General features: G+C 32.0%; 1 protein-coding gene across 1 annotated transcript; it reads right to left on the bottom strand.

Moving 5' to 3' along the window:
* Positions 1-12,101: 12,101 nt before the first annotated feature.
* On the bottom strand, positions 12,102-17,883 carry LOC110645316 (uncharacterized). Its single transcript, XM_058147680.1, has 8 exons — positions 17,812-17,883; positions 16,907-17,741; positions 16,655-16,810; positions 13,175-13,392; positions 13,019-13,046; positions 12,676-12,794; positions 12,346-12,525; positions 12,102-12,263 (listed from the first exon to the last, which is right to left on the bottom strand). Exons 1-8 carry the CDS (start codon positions 17,881-17,883, stop codon positions 12,102-12,104), a joined length of 1,770 nt encoding a protein of 589 aa, XP_058003663.1.
* Between the last annotated feature and the right edge of the window lie 561 nt (positions 17,884-18,444).

Below are 18,444 nucleotides of genomic sequence, written 5' to 3'. Positions count from 1 at the left end.
CCTAACTTGTCAGTAAGTAAAGGCAGAGCATCAAGTACCCGCTAGATTGTTACATCCACTACCAGTACCAGAATGGAAATGGGAGAGAATAACGATGGATTTTGTGATGGGACTTCCGAGGACACAAAAGAGTCATGATGCAGTATGGGTCATTGTTGACAGACTAACCAAGTCTGCTCATTTTCTGCTAGTCCGAATGGACTACAGTTTAAACAGATTAGCCAGGTTGTACATCGATGAGATTATGAGACTGCATGGAGTGCCAGTATCCATTGTATCAGACAGAGATCCTAGGTTCACTTCTAGATTCTGGGGTAGTCTTCAGAAAGCCCTAGGAACTAGATTGAACTTGATCTTGCATTCCACCCACGCATGCATGGCCACCGAGAGGGTAATTCAGATCTTGGAGGACATGCTAAGGACTTGTGTGATTGAGTTTGAGGGCAGTTGGGATACACACTTGCCTTTGATTGAGTTTTCTTACAACAACAGCTACCAATCAAGCATTGGAATGCCTCCATATGAAGCTTTGTATGGCAGAAAATGTAGAACCCCGTTGTGTTGGGATGACGTGGGTGAAAGAAAGGTGATTGGACCCGAAATTGTTCAGCACACTGAAGAGAAAATCAGGGTGATCTGAGATCGACTTAAGACTGCATCAGACCGTCAGAAGTCCAACATTGATTTGAAAAGAAGGGATATTGAGTATGCAGTGGGTGAGAAAGTATTCCTCAAAGTTTTTCCTTAGAAGAGAATAATGAGATTCGGCAGAAAAGGGAAACTGAGTCCTCGCTTCATTGGACCATATGATGTTCTGGAAAGAGTGGGTCCTTTGGCATATCGTTTGGCACTACCTCCAGAGTTAGAGAAGATACATAATGTCTTCCATGTGTCCATGTTGAGGAGGTATCGATCAGACCCAACTCATGTACTACCAGTAGAGGAAATTGAAGTAAATCCAGAACTCACATATGAAAAAAAAACCCATAGAGATTCTGGCTTATGAGGTGAAGCAGCTACGGAACAAGCAGATACCGTTGGTAAAAGTGTTGTGGAACCATCATTCGGGGGAGGAGGCTACTTGGGAACGAGAGGAGGACATGAGGAGACATCACCCACAGCTGTTCAGAGATTAATACCAGGTAAAATTTCGAGACGAAATTTATTTTAAGGGGGGGAGAATTGTAACACCCCCGTTTGCATAGCCTGGTAGATTTCACTGTTCCGGTAACCGGTGTCGGTCCGGGCAATTAAGGAGATTAGAACCACACTTAAGACAACTAGAGAAGCTATAAATACAAATAATTAGTAATTGCCAATTAGTTAAGCATAAATAAGAAAAACATAACATAAAAAGTTAAACGAACCGAGAGTGACAGCGATGGGTGACCTTCTCGGGAAGGACTGCGAAGTCATTTTAAACTCAAATTTCGAACCGTAAAATGTGACGCTGCGGTCCTTAGGACCATTACGAACACAGTGGAAAAGAGAAAATCACGTAAAAGAATTGTTAAGTCAGTCAACTAATTAGGTCAGGGAGCCGGAAGAAATATTGAATTATTTGCAAACCAGGATGAACCGATGAGGAGTAATTTGGTCAATTGACCCCGAGAGCTGACTCCTGACCTAACTGTCCAATAAATCGAAGAAAATAAAAATTTTTGAATCAAGATTAGATTAAAGAACTATTGAAAATTTTAAGAAAATTGAAAAAGAAAAGAAAAAGGTTTATTGCATCATGTGGATGACATCATTGTGATGTCAAAAATCAATTTTAATTTCCCAACTTTTTTAACCAAGTCAAATACATAAAATTTCACTTAAAATACCTAAAAAATTAGAAGGAAAAGTCATTTCTTCTTCCCTAAAAAAATTCAGCCGGCTCCCATTCTTTTCTCTTTCTTTTTCTTTTCAATTTCCTCCATTAATGGTCATTTAAGCTTCTTAAACCCTATTATTTCTTCACAAATTTCATACTCACCAAAGTAAGGTCTTGCTCTTTGGCTTTGATAGAGAGATTTGAAATAAGAAGGATCAAAAAGAAGTGAAGATTTGGAATTACAAATTATGCTCAACAAGTAAGTCGCTCTTTCTAACTTAATTTGAGTAAAATGCATAGAAATGAGCTTGAATAAGTAGCAAATTACATAGAAACTCAAGAAATCACTCATGTATGAAGCTTTATGAAAGTTATTCAGCATGAAATTAATTAGGGTTTGATAGAAATTGTTAGAATTAAATAGGTACTCATGCTTGATTGAGTAAGTGAGACTTGTACACTTAGAATTCATGAATTGAGGAAATTGAGGAATTTGGGTTCTTGACCCTTAGAGTTTTGGGAGAAAATTTAAGAAATTGGTAAATGATGTCTTTGACTTAGTTTAAGGAAAGAAATGACCATTTGTGACCTAATTAAGTGTGTTAGAAGTGTTTGAATCAAAGTCAAATTCGGATTGGGTATGCACCATGACCAAAAGTCAACTTTGAGGGACCAAAAATGAAAATTTACAAGCCCAATTGATATGGGACCAATTGGGGATGAAAATAGGCACTAAATGACACAATTTTCATTTAGGAAGCCTGCCCAAAAAGTGATTAAAACCTAGTGAACAAAGTGACCGAAGTCGGAAAATCACAGGCTGCCTCTGCACAAGCTGACCAAATGAACAGTGTTTGTTCATTTGGTCATAACTCGAGCTAGGCAGGTCAAAATGATCTGAAATTTTACTAGTGGTTAGATGAGATATAGACCTAAAACTTTCATGAAGAATACCAACCCAAATTATGCCATTAACCCAATCAAATTACTGAGCAAAATTGGTGACCTGAATCTGCAAACTGCAGATTTACCATTTGAACAGTAAAGTTTCAATGGCTATAACTGTCTCTAGAAAACTCCGATTTAGGTGATTCTTGAACCGATGGAAACATAAGACATAGTAGAACATTTCATATGAAAAAAGTTAGACCAAATTATGGACCTAACTTGATCAAATTACTGAATGAAGTTGGATCAACAAATCTGCAGAACCAAATTCTGCAGCATGAACAGTAAACGTAATTTGCTTATAACTTGAGCTACAAAACTCCAATTGGGGTGATTCAAAAATAAGAATAAGCTTGAGACAATAGGAAACATTTTCTATGAAGAAAGTTTTGTCAAATTCCAACAGTAAACTAACTAATGAAATAGTACAATTAGGGACACCAAAACTAAAAATTTGGCAATTTTGCCTAAAAGACCTAAGTTTTGAGAAAACCACCAAAACCAATAAATTTAATGACCAAAATGTGGTATGTGGGTGAAGTTGGAATTCCCATACTTATTAAGCCTTAGAAAGTCAACAATTTGACTTGAATAGTGTAGTGAATAGTAACCCAAACACAAAAATTTAAGGAACGTCGAGTTTAACACGTTAGAGCTAGGTAAAAGTGAAGTTAAATTTATTTTTGGATTTATGCTAAGTTATGGTACTGAAACACTGTAAAATTGTGTGTTTCAGTTGAAAAGAATACCGGGAAAGAACCCGAGAAACCGAGTCAAGGCCAATAGGCGACTCGCTTGAGGTTTGTGCACAACATCACTATGCTTTAAAATTCATTGATAAAGTGAATGAAATTTGCATTTTACTTTTGCTTTGAAATGTTGAAAGTTTATTGTGACCTTAATTATGATATTTTGATTTAAATTGTGAAAGTTATTGTGTATATTTGAAATGACAATGTTTAGCAAATTGTTAAGATAAGTTTTGAAATCACAGTGTCATGACCATATATTTGAACACCTCACTAGCACGACTAGTGGGGTTAATTAGTTTCGAATTTTGATTCCTTCTCTGGAGAAGTGTTGAGGTGTGCCAGTAGAAGAGGATGTGAATGGATATCCATATATTTGAGCTAGCTAGCCTTGTGATGTGATTTCTCTTTAGCCTCTGGCTATTGAGATTCTACTTGTTTCGAATGGCATGATCTAACTGTGGGTTTTATGAAACGTGATTTGATATTTCAAAATGAAATTGTTTGGAATTAAAATCTCATAATGCATGATTTGTATTTAATTCTCATGTTCAGTCAAATTTTTGAATAAATGTGATTTAAATTCTGCATAAAGATTATTTTAGTATGTTGTGCACCACTGAGTCCTAGTACTCAGCGATAGCTTTTATTGCTGTCGCAGATATAGAGACTAGAGAAGCAGCAGACTGAGCTGCTGAGGATTTAGGATTTATCAGCTTGAAGTTATCGGGTATAATTTATACCCTGCCTGTAAATATTTATTTTGATGTATGTATTGCACATAAATGTATGGACATGTAAATTCGGTCATGAGCAGTTTGTAAAAAGTTTGTATAAAGTTGTAATAAAATTTAGTTTGAATTTTCATACTGTAGATTTTGGTATGATGTATATATATAGATTGTTGTCTTTAATAAATGGAAATGTTTTCTTTTAATTTGAATGAGATTGATAGATATTATTTTACTGATGATTGAATTTTGGAAATTGAGAAATGTTGACTGTTGAATTTTGAGATTTGAGAAATGGTTGAGATTGATTGTGAAATTGAAGTAGTAGTTGAGAAAATTTTGGAAGTGCTTTTATTTCAGGTATTTGAAGAACTGTTTTCTCCAAATACAAACGGAACTCGGCCAAAATTTTTATAAAATTTGCGGAAAAATAAAATGGGCCAAAAGTTTTAACTAGTTTTTAATTTCAGTTAAATGTTTTAATACCTATTAGAAAATGCTCACCACTTATCAAAAATAAGAAAATTGTTTTAAAATCCCTTGTAGGATCCTTAATGAGTTATCGGTAGGTGAAGTTCAGTAGTTCATTAGGTATTATACGGGATCATGTTATACCTTACAGAGGAGTAAGGTGTGACAATCATTCCTTAGTTTTTTACACACACTAATCCCTTGTCCATTGATTTTCAATAAATGAGCCCTCACTCTAGTACAAGTCCCTTGCTTATCTTGTTCACAAAAATTACATATCCATTTACAATTACCCCCTCCTTCTTCGGTTTTCTCAGATTTAGTCACATATCTCCACAAAGTATTAAATTCTTCTTCCCTAGTTTTCGAAGAAGTGGCACTAGTGCTATTTGCTTTAGTATAATTAGAGTTCGAAGAATCTATTCAAATATTGTCCTATTAAAAAGACAAAAAGAAAATGCAATTTCATATAATTTGCAAATTATTTATACAAATTATATACTAAAGATTAAAGCACAATCAAAAATTATATATTAAAAGACTAAAGAATTAAATAAATTGATTATAAAAATTATTATGAAAAATTTTAATATATAATATAACGATATAGAAAGCAAATTGTATTAAACACATTATACATAAATTATTACAAAAATATAAAATATATTAATATAAAATACAAATTTTGAATGTTAGAATTTTTTTCATTTATCATTAATTAGAATTTAAACTTGAAATTTTATAATTTTAAAAATAACTTTAAAAATATATTTGCATTTGTCCTTAATTTCCCTTAAAACTTTAATTGCAAAAATATGGCAAATCTTGAAAATTTTTAGTGAATTTGAGAGAAATTTTTTATCTTTCTTTTTTTTTTAAAAAAAATTATGACAACTCTTCAAATTTGGTTTGAGAAAAATCTGATTATGGAATATAAATTTAGAGAAAAAATTGATATTAAATGTGATAAATTTGTGATTAATTAATGGAATAATTGTGATTAATTAATGGAAATTGCTTAATAAAATTGTTTTACAAAGAAATTAAAAAAGGAAAATAATAAATTAAACGATAATAAATTAATTAAACAATCCATATATAAAACCTAAATACTTAGATGCGATCAGAATTGAGAAAGGAGTGCGATCAGGAATGAGAAAGGAGAACGAGAAAAGCCAATTGACAAAGCAGAGTAGAGGATGGATAAGGCAGATTAGAGAATGGATGGGGCAAATCAGAGAGAAAATAAGAGAAATGGAGACGCGATCCTTACCTGCGATGCTACCATTGAAGGTCTGATCCTCTCCTTCTTCTTCTTCTTCTTCTTCTTCTTCTATGTCTGTTTTTTATTGATGTTTATTATGAATGTGAAGTGGCCTGTGATCTGTTTGCGATTTTAACATACCCATTTTTCTTTTTTTTTTTTAATTTTCTCTAAAGAAATATGCGTTTCTGATTTTTAATATTTCCAGAAATAAGCCGAAAATGTTTCCAAGCCATGTCATGTCGTTTCCCTATTGGAAATGTTTCCAACACTGCAAAACGCAACCCAGTGCCGTTTTCATGCTTCATAGACAGACACAATGACCTAGCCTTAAATGAAAACTCTTAATCAAGAGTGTGAGAAAGGGGGGTCATAGTAAGGTATGAAGCGAAATATCATCTACTAGAATTATATAAAATGCACCAGGTAATGCCCAGGAAAGATGGTGGAGTTACAATAGTCTCACTGAAATACCACCTCCTTAGACAATATTTCCTAAACATACACTTCATACAATCCTAATAGAATCAAACCACTAGCAAGTACCATCTTCCTATAATACTACAACAGTACTAAGGATTTATGCCACGAAGGCATAACTAGGTAGGAGTCGCCATCCGAGTAATAATCGGGACATATTCAGTATTTCTTTCGAGGGTCATGGATGGTAGCTTACTCCTTGCAGAGTTTCCACAACCATCATTACCATAGCCCAATGTCTAGGTTCAGGATAGTGGGTACGTAAGAGGAAGGTGTTATGCACTCCTTACACCTGGTCTAACCTTATTAATTCGAGTCCTCTACTAATGTTTTTATAAGTCTTGTTTATTATTTCTCAATTAAACTTTATCCTAAAAATGCAATTCTAATCCTACGCATGCAAGTAATTTACAAAAGGGTTATTGTTTACAAACAATTTTCATACACAAGTAATTCCTATCTATGGGGTTGCTAATTATTTAAATGATATTTACCAGAAGACTAAAATTAATTTATTATTGAGAATTTAATTTACAAATAAAATTAATTTCAAACAACCCTATTAATTAATTTTTTACCAAGTTACCCTAAGAATAATTAAACTAAATTAATTATGTATATGTGTAATTTATTCTAATATCACATAAGGCTCGAATAATCACAACCTAATAAAAATTTCTACCATGCTAATTTATTTTATAATTACCAAGTATTAAATTAAATTTATTTTACGTACCAAGGTTAGTTTAATTTACAAACAAGATTAATTTTAATTTACCAAGTATTTATTTAAATTAATTACATATAAAAGTTAATTAAATTAAAAACAAAGTTAATTTTAATTTACAAAATAAAAATCCTATTATTACTATATTTTCATGCTAACAATTATTTTAGGGATTTAAGGCTACTTATTGATAATTGCAGTTACCATTGGGGCAAATCACCCTTAAAAAAGGACATTCTCTTCTAGTATAGCAATAATATTCCTGACTTACTCCTGTTTAGATCTACGTAAATGCCCTTTTTGATACTTACCTTAGGGCTACTTACCAATTTTTTTTGTAATAAAAAAAATAAAGAAAACTTAAAAAATAAAGGAAGTAAAAAAAAAAAAAAAGAAAATACTAATAACAATTCACATTAGATTCTAACTCTAATCTTTTAAAGGGTTAAGATTCCTAATTAGTTACAACTACCTAAGGGTCAAGGTCTTCTAACATATTCCAAACACTTCATAACACTTTTTGAATTAAAACAAAATACAGAAAAATAGATAAAATATCAATTGGAACCTAAGAAAATACAAGAACATGCATAAACATACAATTTCCAAATTCTGGTAGATTGACAGTAGCAAGAAATTCGATTTTTGAAAAATAGTTAGATATGCCTAAAAATCATGAAAAATTTATAGAAGACAGCCAACACATCATACAACATCATAAAATTTGTAAACCAAACAAAACCCTAGCCGAATGGTATACACAAATTGTAACTTTTTCCAATAATAGAATCGCACTACTTTTTTATAAAATTCATAACTCATCAACCTCAACAGAAATGAATGTGAAACCAATTGGAAAAGATTCATAAGATTCTAAAATTAATTTTAGATACCATATTCATATAAAAATATCAATAAACAAGAGAGATATGAGCTTCATAAATCGAGTATGCTGCAAATTAGATTTTGTAGGAACCCTAACTTCAAATAGTCATAACTTACAAAATACAAAAACTTTTTCAGTGATTGTTGAGCCTAAAATTAATAGAATTTCATGAAGAATATGAATATAATTTTACTAAAATTTTTACAGATTCAGAAGATAACAAAAAATAATAAAAACCTGAAAGATAGAAAACTAAATATGTGCAGAGTTGTGTATCCCCTCAAATTAAATATGATTACATGATTCATATTAACATGCAAGATAAATTAAAAGACAAAGAATTAAATATTACGTGGCATAGATCTTAAAAAGAAAACAACAAAAATCAACCTTCAAGAAATCTTGCATGAAAATCTTCTTGAAGAAAAGAAAAAAAAAGAACTAAAAAAGTTTTGAATATCTTTAAATTTCCTATAGCTCTAAAATATCTCTTTATAGCTACGAATTTTCTGAATATTTGTTCCCCCTTTTCTTCTTCCTCAGTAGGGTATTTATAGGGTTTTGGGAGAGAGGTATGATAGGTTTTGGAGTCCTAGGGTGATAAGGTTCAGATAACTTAAACAACTGGGATTAAGGAATTTGGGTGAGACTGTGATATGGGTAAGGTGTTCCAACCAATAGGAAGAGAGGGAAAAGGGGCGGCACTAATTAGGAGTGAAGAAGAGAGTGGGGCCAAGTGGGAGAGAGAGTTTGAATGGGAGAGGGAAAGATGTGTGGTAGGGTTTGAAATCCTAGGGTGATAAGGTTCAGATAACTTAAACAATCGAGATTAGGGAATTTGGGTGAGACTAGGATATGGGTAAAGTGTTTTAACTAATAGGAAGAGAGAAAAAAGGGTCAGCACCAATAGGAAGTGAGGAAAAGAGTGGAGCCAAGGGAAAGAAAGAGTTTTGTATGGGAGAGGGATAGAGAAAAAAATATTTTCTTATTTTAATTATTAGAAAATAAATTAAATGTATTCTATTTAAAATTCTTAACTAGACTTTCTTAAACCCATGGAGCCCAATTAAACTTAATTAGGTCTATTTAAAAACTACCCATATTAAATTTAAACAAAATAAAATTTTATTTAAATTTAATTAAATTAATTTCTCAAAAAAAACATATTATTATTATTATTTTTCTTCAAGATGATATGATACCACGAAATTAATAATTCAGTTTCATTCCTCCAATTACATCTTATAGTCATATAATTTTTTATCATCGAGTTTCTCACAGCTTTAATGCACATACTTATCACAGAATAAGGGTCTATAAAGAGAAAGAAGGAAGTTTTATTTATTTATGTTTTTCTACTTATGTCAATTTAGGCTTATATTCATACTTTTATTCATATTTTCAAACTAAAGGTAGAATAGTATTTATCATACCTATACCATTAGAATTAGAGCTATGAGCGGAAACAAAATTTTTTAAGAGGTCAATGTTTTATATGAATAATGATTAAAATAAATAATTAACTACACTCATTTTTCATATATTTTAAAAGGGTTAGTGTTGTATATTAAAAAAAAATGATGTAATAGTGTATAGCGAAGTTAGAATTGGTTTTCTTTTAGGTTATCATTGCTATAAAATTTATTGAATATATGAATAGAAGTATAAATTATTTTAATATTTCACATTACCTATATCATGATAAAATAATATAAATTATTTTTAGAGAACCAATGACTCAAATAAATTTTTTTCCAAGGTAAATTTATATACAAGGAAATTTTAAAATGGTTGGGGGCACAGGCTTGCTAGGCTCCCCCTTACTCCCGTCTCTTCCCCCCTATTAGAGCATATATGATAAACTTGCAAATTAGAGCTTGTATATTATTTATGATATTCATACTATCATAATTAGGATATATATGATAAACTCCATTTTAGGGTTTGTATAATATTTATAATACTCATGTATTATTAGAATTTCTGCATATGTGATAAACTTATGAATTAAGGCTTGTACAATACTCATGATACTCACACTATAGAATTAAAGCATATGTGCTAAACTTTCAAATTAGGATATGTATAATACTTATGATATTCATGTCATCAAAATTAGCATGGGATTTTGGCAAGTTAATCGGGAAACACATTATAAGCATTGCATACAAGCAAGCATCATTGTATGATAAGCATAGTAGGTATGGAGACAAGAATATTCAATGAATGGTCTACTTTATTCATTCATATAGCATAATTAATACAATGTGACAGATAATCCTCACATCACTTGTGGGTAAGGGAAAAACTAACAAGGAGTAAAGGGACAGGGACTCGATGGACTGGGTGGCTAGTTGGGCCCAACAATAGCTAATTAGTCACTCTCCCCTAAAGAGCATTAGGGACACAACTGGATGTGACAAAAAGAGATATCACTATACTTAAGTCATCACACTTCTAAAATTACATAGATGGAAATAAATATAAAATATATGGATATAGCCCCGCTTTCGTCCTTAAAATTTACTTTTTACTACTCAAACTTTCCACCTCTTGACATTCTCTCCCACTCAAATGATCCACTTCCGCGTCAATTAATCTTATAACAACTCCTCAGTGGTTCTTGGATCAAGATAATAATTTTTGCTTGAGGCTTAAGGGCTCAATTTTGACATGAATGATAATTAAGTAAAATGTTCAAATTATTTTAGAAAAGAAAATTGATCTTTAAATATTGGTATAAAATTTATCTAAAATCAACTTTTAAAAATATAATTTATCATTTACTCAATAAAAATGATTTTCACATATATTTTTAATTTGTGAATAGTAACTTATTATGTAATAATGATAATAACTCATAGACAAATTTCTGTATATATCATAAAATTCATTGAATGAGTGTTTTAATTTTTTATATGTCTTATAAAATGAAATGATGATTTATGTAATTTGACAATATCTCAATATAATATTGTTATAAAATTAAAAGTATAATTAAATAGTGTTATTTTCTCATTAATGACATTATTATGATTTTTTGAGTCTATTATTAAATAATTTTAAATAATAATTAATAAAATAATATATCCTTAGTAATTTTATCAATTAAGATTAATGAATTGATCTCAAGCTTACTAGCTTAATAAATGAGTTAAATATAAGTTCAGCTTACCAACTAAACAAGCTAAATGCAAATTGATTTATTTAGTGACCTTGTTTCAACAATGTTTAGAGGGTGATTGGTTTAACTTATAAATAGAAAATTGTAAATATATTAGTGTTTGGTTAAGTTTATAAAAAAAACTATTTAAAATAAGTCAGAAGTTACCAGAAGGTATATTTACTTATTTTAAAACTATGTTTTAATCAAATAAAATATTATATTATCCTAATAATTTTTAAAAATACCAACACTCTCATCATTTTAATAACCACAATACTCAATGATATATCATATTTGGTCATTTTAACAAATTAAGTTTTTTTTTAGCCATAGTTATTGAAGGCCCAAGGCGCACCAAGGCGCCAAGGGTCCTGGAGCCTAGGAGCAAGGCGCAAGGCACGCACCCGAGCAAAGAGAGGCGCAAAAATAAAAATAAAAAATTTCAAAAAAAATATAAATGTTCCATCAAATTTCAACTAGCATAAAACTAAACATAATAATAAGTAATAAACATAAGGTAATAATAATTTTGCAATCCAAATAGAATAAAAATGAACTACTTTATTTTAAGAAACTAATATAAAGTGTCACAATCTTAACATATTCACATGATAGACACTAGTCATACTAGTAATCAAAATCAAAGAAAGAAAGTAGTTAACTAGTTACAAAATAACTATTTAACTACTCTTCAATTTATATGAAGAGTAGCATTAGTAATCAAAACTAAAGTCAAGTACCAATTACTAAATACAAAATAACTAGTTAACTACTTACTTCTTAATCTATTTCAAGTGTAGCATTAGTAATCAAAACTAAAGTACTAATTACTAATTACAAAATAACTAGTTCACTACACTTCAATCTATATCAAAAGTAGCATTAAGATCTTCCTTATCTTCCCCTTCAACTTCGTCCTCTTCATACTCATCTTCTTCAAAATCAATATATTCATCTTCCTCAGAAGATGTCTCTTCTCTAAGTAAAGGAGTATCAGCTCTAGATGGTGGCTTTCCTTTATGCTTTTGACATAGATCTTGAAGCAACTGCAGATGCTATATATTTTTCTTTCCTGGATCTAGTATTGTAGGCATCCTCTTCAACTCCAATAGCTTCAGCAACCACATTCCAAGTCAAATTGTCATCTTCAAACACAAGTTCATCATTTTCTAACTCTTCTTCCATATGACCCATCAACCATTCATTACTATCATCTATGTCTTTCAATGAAATGGGGTCAATGCGGTGACGTGCATCATATCGGCGCCTTAATGCCCGATTATACTTCACAAACACTAAATCATTCAATCTTTGCTGAGCTAGCCTATTTCTTTTTTTACTATGAATATGTAAAATATAACAATTTTAATAAGTAATTTTTAAGAAAGAATAAATTAAAAGTGTAATTGTAAAGAGACATGTTTTGTTACTTACATGCTCAAAGATACTCCACTTATGCTCACAACCAGATGCACTACAAGTGAGGCTAAGCACTTTTATTGTAAAATTTCTCAAATCTAGAGTTGAAGCTCCGTAAGCATTCCACCATTCAGCTATTAATAAAATAACGCATATTATTCATGATTAAAAAAAATTGCAAGACAAGATTAAATGCTTATGATTAAAATTATGTTACCTGGAGATATTACTGTTTAATTCCTAATTGTCACAGGCATCCCAAATATGCCATCACTATTTTGATACAAAAGTAGTTGTTTCATGATTTTGTCTTGCTCTTATTGGGTTAGAATCAACCTTTGTAGAACTGTGTATAAACCAGCCATAACCTCTTCATCTGCAGCAATCTGAGTATTTGAATAAAAAAATTCAAGATTCAAATAATGTCCAGCTGCATGCAAAGGTTGGTGGAGTTGGCTTTCCCATCGTTTATCAATGATCTCAAACACCGCCTTGTATTTTTCTTCCTTTTCACAAATGACTTTGCAATTGCTTCTTTAGCCCTATCCATAGCCTCATAAATATATCCCATTGCAGGCCTTTTCTCACCATCAACTAATCGAAGCACACGGACTAATGGACCAGATATCTTTAAGATGTACACCATAGTACTCCAAAAACTAGGCATCATCACAATACTAGTCACTTTTTTACCAGCTTGCTCTTTTGCCCACTTACTTGTGGTCCATTCCTCTGAAGTAAACATCTTTCTCAAATTGGTCTTGTGCTTATGCATGCGTTGAAGGGTGAGAAAAGCAGTTGCAAATCTTGTGACAGTAGGCCTAATTAGTTCTCTGTAACATCCTCACTTTAGCTAGTCCATACAGTCTACTGTTTCGGTGACCAATGTCGGTCCGGGCAGCTAGAATGGTTGAAATTTTAAATAGACTAGAGTGAAGAGTTATAAGGAAACTAAATAATGCTCATAAAAATCAAGAAAAATTTATAGGAATGAAATACACTAAGGTTAAACGAGCCGAAACACCAGGAATGAGTAACCCGAAAGGGAAGTGACGGTGAAGGCCGTTAGCAACCCTAGACCCAAGGAAAAAATTATAAAATAATTATTAGGACTCCAAAGAAGGGTCATTGAGGTTCTTATAGCATTAGAATGCCAAGGAAATGCTTAAAAAAAAAATTTCTATTGGTACACACAATTTTGGCTCGTTAAGCTAAACGGAGGGCATTTTGGTCATTTCGTCTTCAGAGATGATTTTTGGCCAACTTTTCCAGTTAAATAAATAATTTATATGACATAAAATATGAACAAATATTGTTAAAAATTTAATTGAAATTAAATAGACAAGAAAATGAAAGAAAATGAAATTATGACATCATAATGATGTCATTAAAATTCTTCCAACCAATCCAATTTTGACACATGGCATAAGTTTATTTAAAAGAGACTAAATGGGCAGAAAAATGAAGAAAAAAAATCAGAACTCTCTCTTACCTTCTCCTTGCCGTCACCCTTCCCTCCATGGCCACCATGAGCAAGCTTTTTAAAGCTTGATTTCCCTATCTTTTACCCAACTAAACCCTATATTCCCAACACAAAAAGTGTTCTTACATCTTGGTGAGTCTCTTGGGAGCAAAAAGAAAAGAAAAAAAAGAACCCTAGCAAGTTGGAAATCTCACTCCATTAGAGGTTTGTGACCTAACCTTGGTTTTCACTTTAAATTCATGTTTAAGGTCTATGAATGAGTGCAAATTATAAAGAAATTTATTAAATACCATTTGTATGCCATCCCATAATTTTGGAAGCCTTGGTTGGGGTAAGATTGTGATGATTTTTATAGAGTTAAAATGGTAGTATGGCTGCCCTTAATATGCGTCTCTTAAGTGGAGTGATGAAATGCAAATGATAATGCATGGTTTGTGATGTTTGAGTTAGGGTTTGGGATGAAAATGAGACTTTGATCATGTGATGATGAAATTAGGTTTTAATGGTCAATTAGTGACCATTTGGTTTTGTTTGAATAAAAAATGAAGTGGGTTGTGTAGTGGGATTTGAGTTTGGTGTGGCTGCCCTTGGTGACCTACAGGATTGGGCATGAGTCCAGCAGGTTTGGGCAGCAATAACTAGAATTGTAGAGGTTCAATTGGTGCAAGACCAATTGGACATGAAACTAGACACATAATGGCACAAATTTGGTGAAGAAACCATGCCCAGAAAACCAAACCAAGTTGACCAAAAGATTGCCCTAATCCGAGTGACTTGCATTTTGCCTGGGCAAAATGACCAAATGAACAGTGTTTAGTCATTTTGCCATAACTCAGTGTAGAAAGGTCCAATTGACCTGAAATTTTATCAGAAACAATCTGAGATATAGACCTACAACTTTCATGAAGAAACCTAACCCAAATCATGACCATAACATATTCAAAAAGTGACCTGAAATCACTCCTCCTAATACTATAGATTTGGTCAGTCCAAAAATTTTGGAAAAATTATAATCCGGCCAGTTGTGGTTTTTGGGCCATAACTTGAGCTACAAAACTCCAAATGGAGTGATTCAAAAAAGGAAATGTAACTAGACAAAATAAGGAACAACTTTCATGTTGATCATTTTTGCTAAATTCTCACTGAAAAAATGACTAATGGAACAGTAAACACAAAGCTTGAAATCTGAAAATTTTGAACAATTAACATTAAGCTTAGAAATGGTATTGGCAACCAATACCAACAAATTTAGAATGCAGAATGTGGTATGTTGGCAGTATTAAAACCAATGTACCTATTGTACATGCAAAAGTCAACATTTTGTTGACTAATGAATTGAATAGTAATACCAAAACTTGAATTTCAAGAATTGTGAAACTTAAGAGTGCAATATGCCCTAGTACACCTAGCAAGATTGGTTTGGATAGGTTGGCATGCCAATAGGGTTCTGTTAGTAGTACTGCATATGGCTTCATGCCATTGTGTGTTTTATGGCCTCACGTGCCATTCTGTGATAAAATAGCCTTTGGCTATGTTGATTGAGATAGTATACTTGGGTTTTATCCCTGATAATTATTACAGCTTATTAGCTGTTCTGTTGCACACCGAGAGACACAATGTGACCGATGGTGTGATGGTCCGAAGTACTTAGTACCCAGTGCCAGTTTACTCGTTTATCCAGTCCAGTCAACTAGTATGAGTTACTCGGACAATGATAATAAATCTTACCAAATTTTAATCGAATAATACTGCAATAAATATTAAAAATTTAGTTTACAAAAAATGTAAACATACATTCTGCATATTTACTTTATTTTAGTTATTTTATTTTATATTGTCACCACTAAGCAGAATTGCTTAGTGCGTCACTTTTGCCATGCTCAGGTACTGAAGACATAACTGGAGAGTCCAGCAGACCTCATACAGGGTGAGCTTTCATATCTGCGCATGGAGTCCAGAGTCACCTCACGTTTGCAGTGCATTTGGTAGGACATTAGGCCACTTTTGGTATTTTAGTATTTCGTATTTTGTAAACTTCTGTAATGTATATTATAAACTCATGTAATTATGTTTTTGATGTAATTATTTGTTTTTGATGTAATTATCTATGAACTATGTTCAGTAATAAATGTGAGCATTTCTCATTGAATTGAGTGTGATATGAAATGAATTGAATTTTGAGATACTGAAGTCATTTGAGAAATTGTTGAGAATACATTGGTGGTTGACTGAGAATGATGTGATGATTTTATTGGAAGTGTTTTTAACAGATTCAGAAGAACTATTTTTTCAATTTACAGCTGGCACTCTGCTGGATTTTCTATAAAATTTACAGAAAATTCAGATTAATCAAAAAATTGTAAATAAATAAGTAAAAAGGGTAAATTGAATTGAAATATGATTTGGTGCTCCGGCACACTGTGTGGCATATCTTGCTCGGCTACACTGTAGACGGGTAAGGGGTGTCACATTCTCTTTCACCGGTGAAGTGCCGTAACATGTTCACCACACCTGGACGAACATAAATGTAGCCATTCATTGTCACTGCCCTTTTAATTGTGTTATGAAATTTTGGTATTTTCCCAATGTCTTCTAAAATCAAATCTAAGCAATGGGCAGCACAAGGAGTCCAGTACAAGTGTGGATGCTTGACTTGTAACAACTTTCCTAAAAAAAAAACGAATATGAGAAGTTTTTATTTACTACAATTGTTAATTAAAATGAGATTTAAATAATTTAATAAAAATTAAAACTTAAAATTACTTGCAAGCACACAGTTGCTAGCATTATCTGTCACTACTTGAACCACATTAGCCTCCCCAACACGCTCCACAATTCTATCAAGCAGCTCAAACATCTTCTCACCAGTCTTTGAATAATCTGAAGTATCTACAGACTCAAGGAAAATTGTTCCCTTTGGAGAATTCACTAAGAAATTAATTAAAGTCCTTTGCTTTTTATCTGTCCAACCATCTGCCATTATAGAACAACCATACTTTGCCCATTCTTCTTCATAGGACTTCAATTCATTCTTCACATCAGTAACTTCTTTATTCAACAAGGGAATCCGCAATTCATGGTAACTTGGTGCCTTCCAACCAATACCAAATTGTCCAACAGACTCTAATATCACTTGAAAACTTGGATAATTGGCAGCATTGAAAGGAATTACCGCATCATACATCCATCGAGCTATATCCCTACATGCCTTTTCTCGCAATTCCTTTTTACATGCCTCATTTATGGTCGTTTGCTTCAACTTTGCATTCTTCCTATCTTTCACTGCCCTTTCTGCATTTTGAGTAAAAAATACATCAATAGGACCCTTTGTCCTTAGCTTCTTTCTCATATATGCAACTTTATTACTTCTTTGTTGTGGGACTTCTATGTTTGCACCAATTTCATCTTCGTCTTCATCATCACCCATCCTCTCAACATCTTCAAAATCAGGAAAAGAAGTTTTATCAAAGTCCTTTGCTGCAACCTTTTTTAGCATATAGTCTTGTATTTCTTCACGTACATGTGCTGGACACCTTTTACACATGGTGACATTGCGATGTCCCCCAGCCAAGTGTTGCTTAGCTCGGTAAATCCCTCCCTTTGTAAATTTATTACAAAAGTTACAAACAAGATCATTGGTATTTGGTGGCTTTAATAAATGCACATACTTCCAAGCTGGATCTTTTTCTATTATTGCCACTTTTATCTTCAATGGCAGTAGAAGATGTTCCAGTGTCCATCTTTTACAACCGAACAAGAAATATCAACTCCCTGTATCAATAGCATAGCAAGTTTAGCAAAGTAATTTCACTCACATACAAGTCACAAACGCCCACTCAATTGTCATTTCAAATAATATTTGTATTCAAGAAGAAAAAATTATAGTAAATAATTTTTGAAATATTTAATAAAGAACATTCAACAAACACCCATTAAACTATTTTATTTATTTATGTTATTACAGCAAAAAGCATGTTAATTATCAATATGTTAATAACTTAATTATCAATATATTACTCATGTTGCAACTTGCAATAAACACCCATTCACTGCTGTTGTGTTGTATTTTATAGTAAATAATTTATTTATTGTCATTTTATATATTTATGTTAATTTTTACTTGTCTTTTTGCTCTTTATTATAATTTAAGATATAAGAAATTAAGGGTTAATGGGTTGCATGTGAGAGGCAATCAACAAATAGCCAAATGTTGAACAGAGAATTAAAAATAACTGCAAAAAGAAAGCAGACAAGCAACTGGTGTCATCAACTAGCAACTTGTGTCATCAAAAAGCACAAAG

The sequence above is a fragment of the Hevea brasiliensis genome, chromosome 5 (assembly GCF_030052815.1).
Source record: "Hevea brasiliensis isolate MT/VB/25A 57/8 chromosome 5, ASM3005281v1, whole genome shotgun sequence".
Classification (NCBI taxonomy): Eukaryota; Viridiplantae; Streptophyta; class Magnoliopsida; order Malpighiales; family Euphorbiaceae; genus Hevea; species Hevea brasiliensis.
This window is presented reverse-complemented; position numbering and strand designations above follow the sequence as displayed.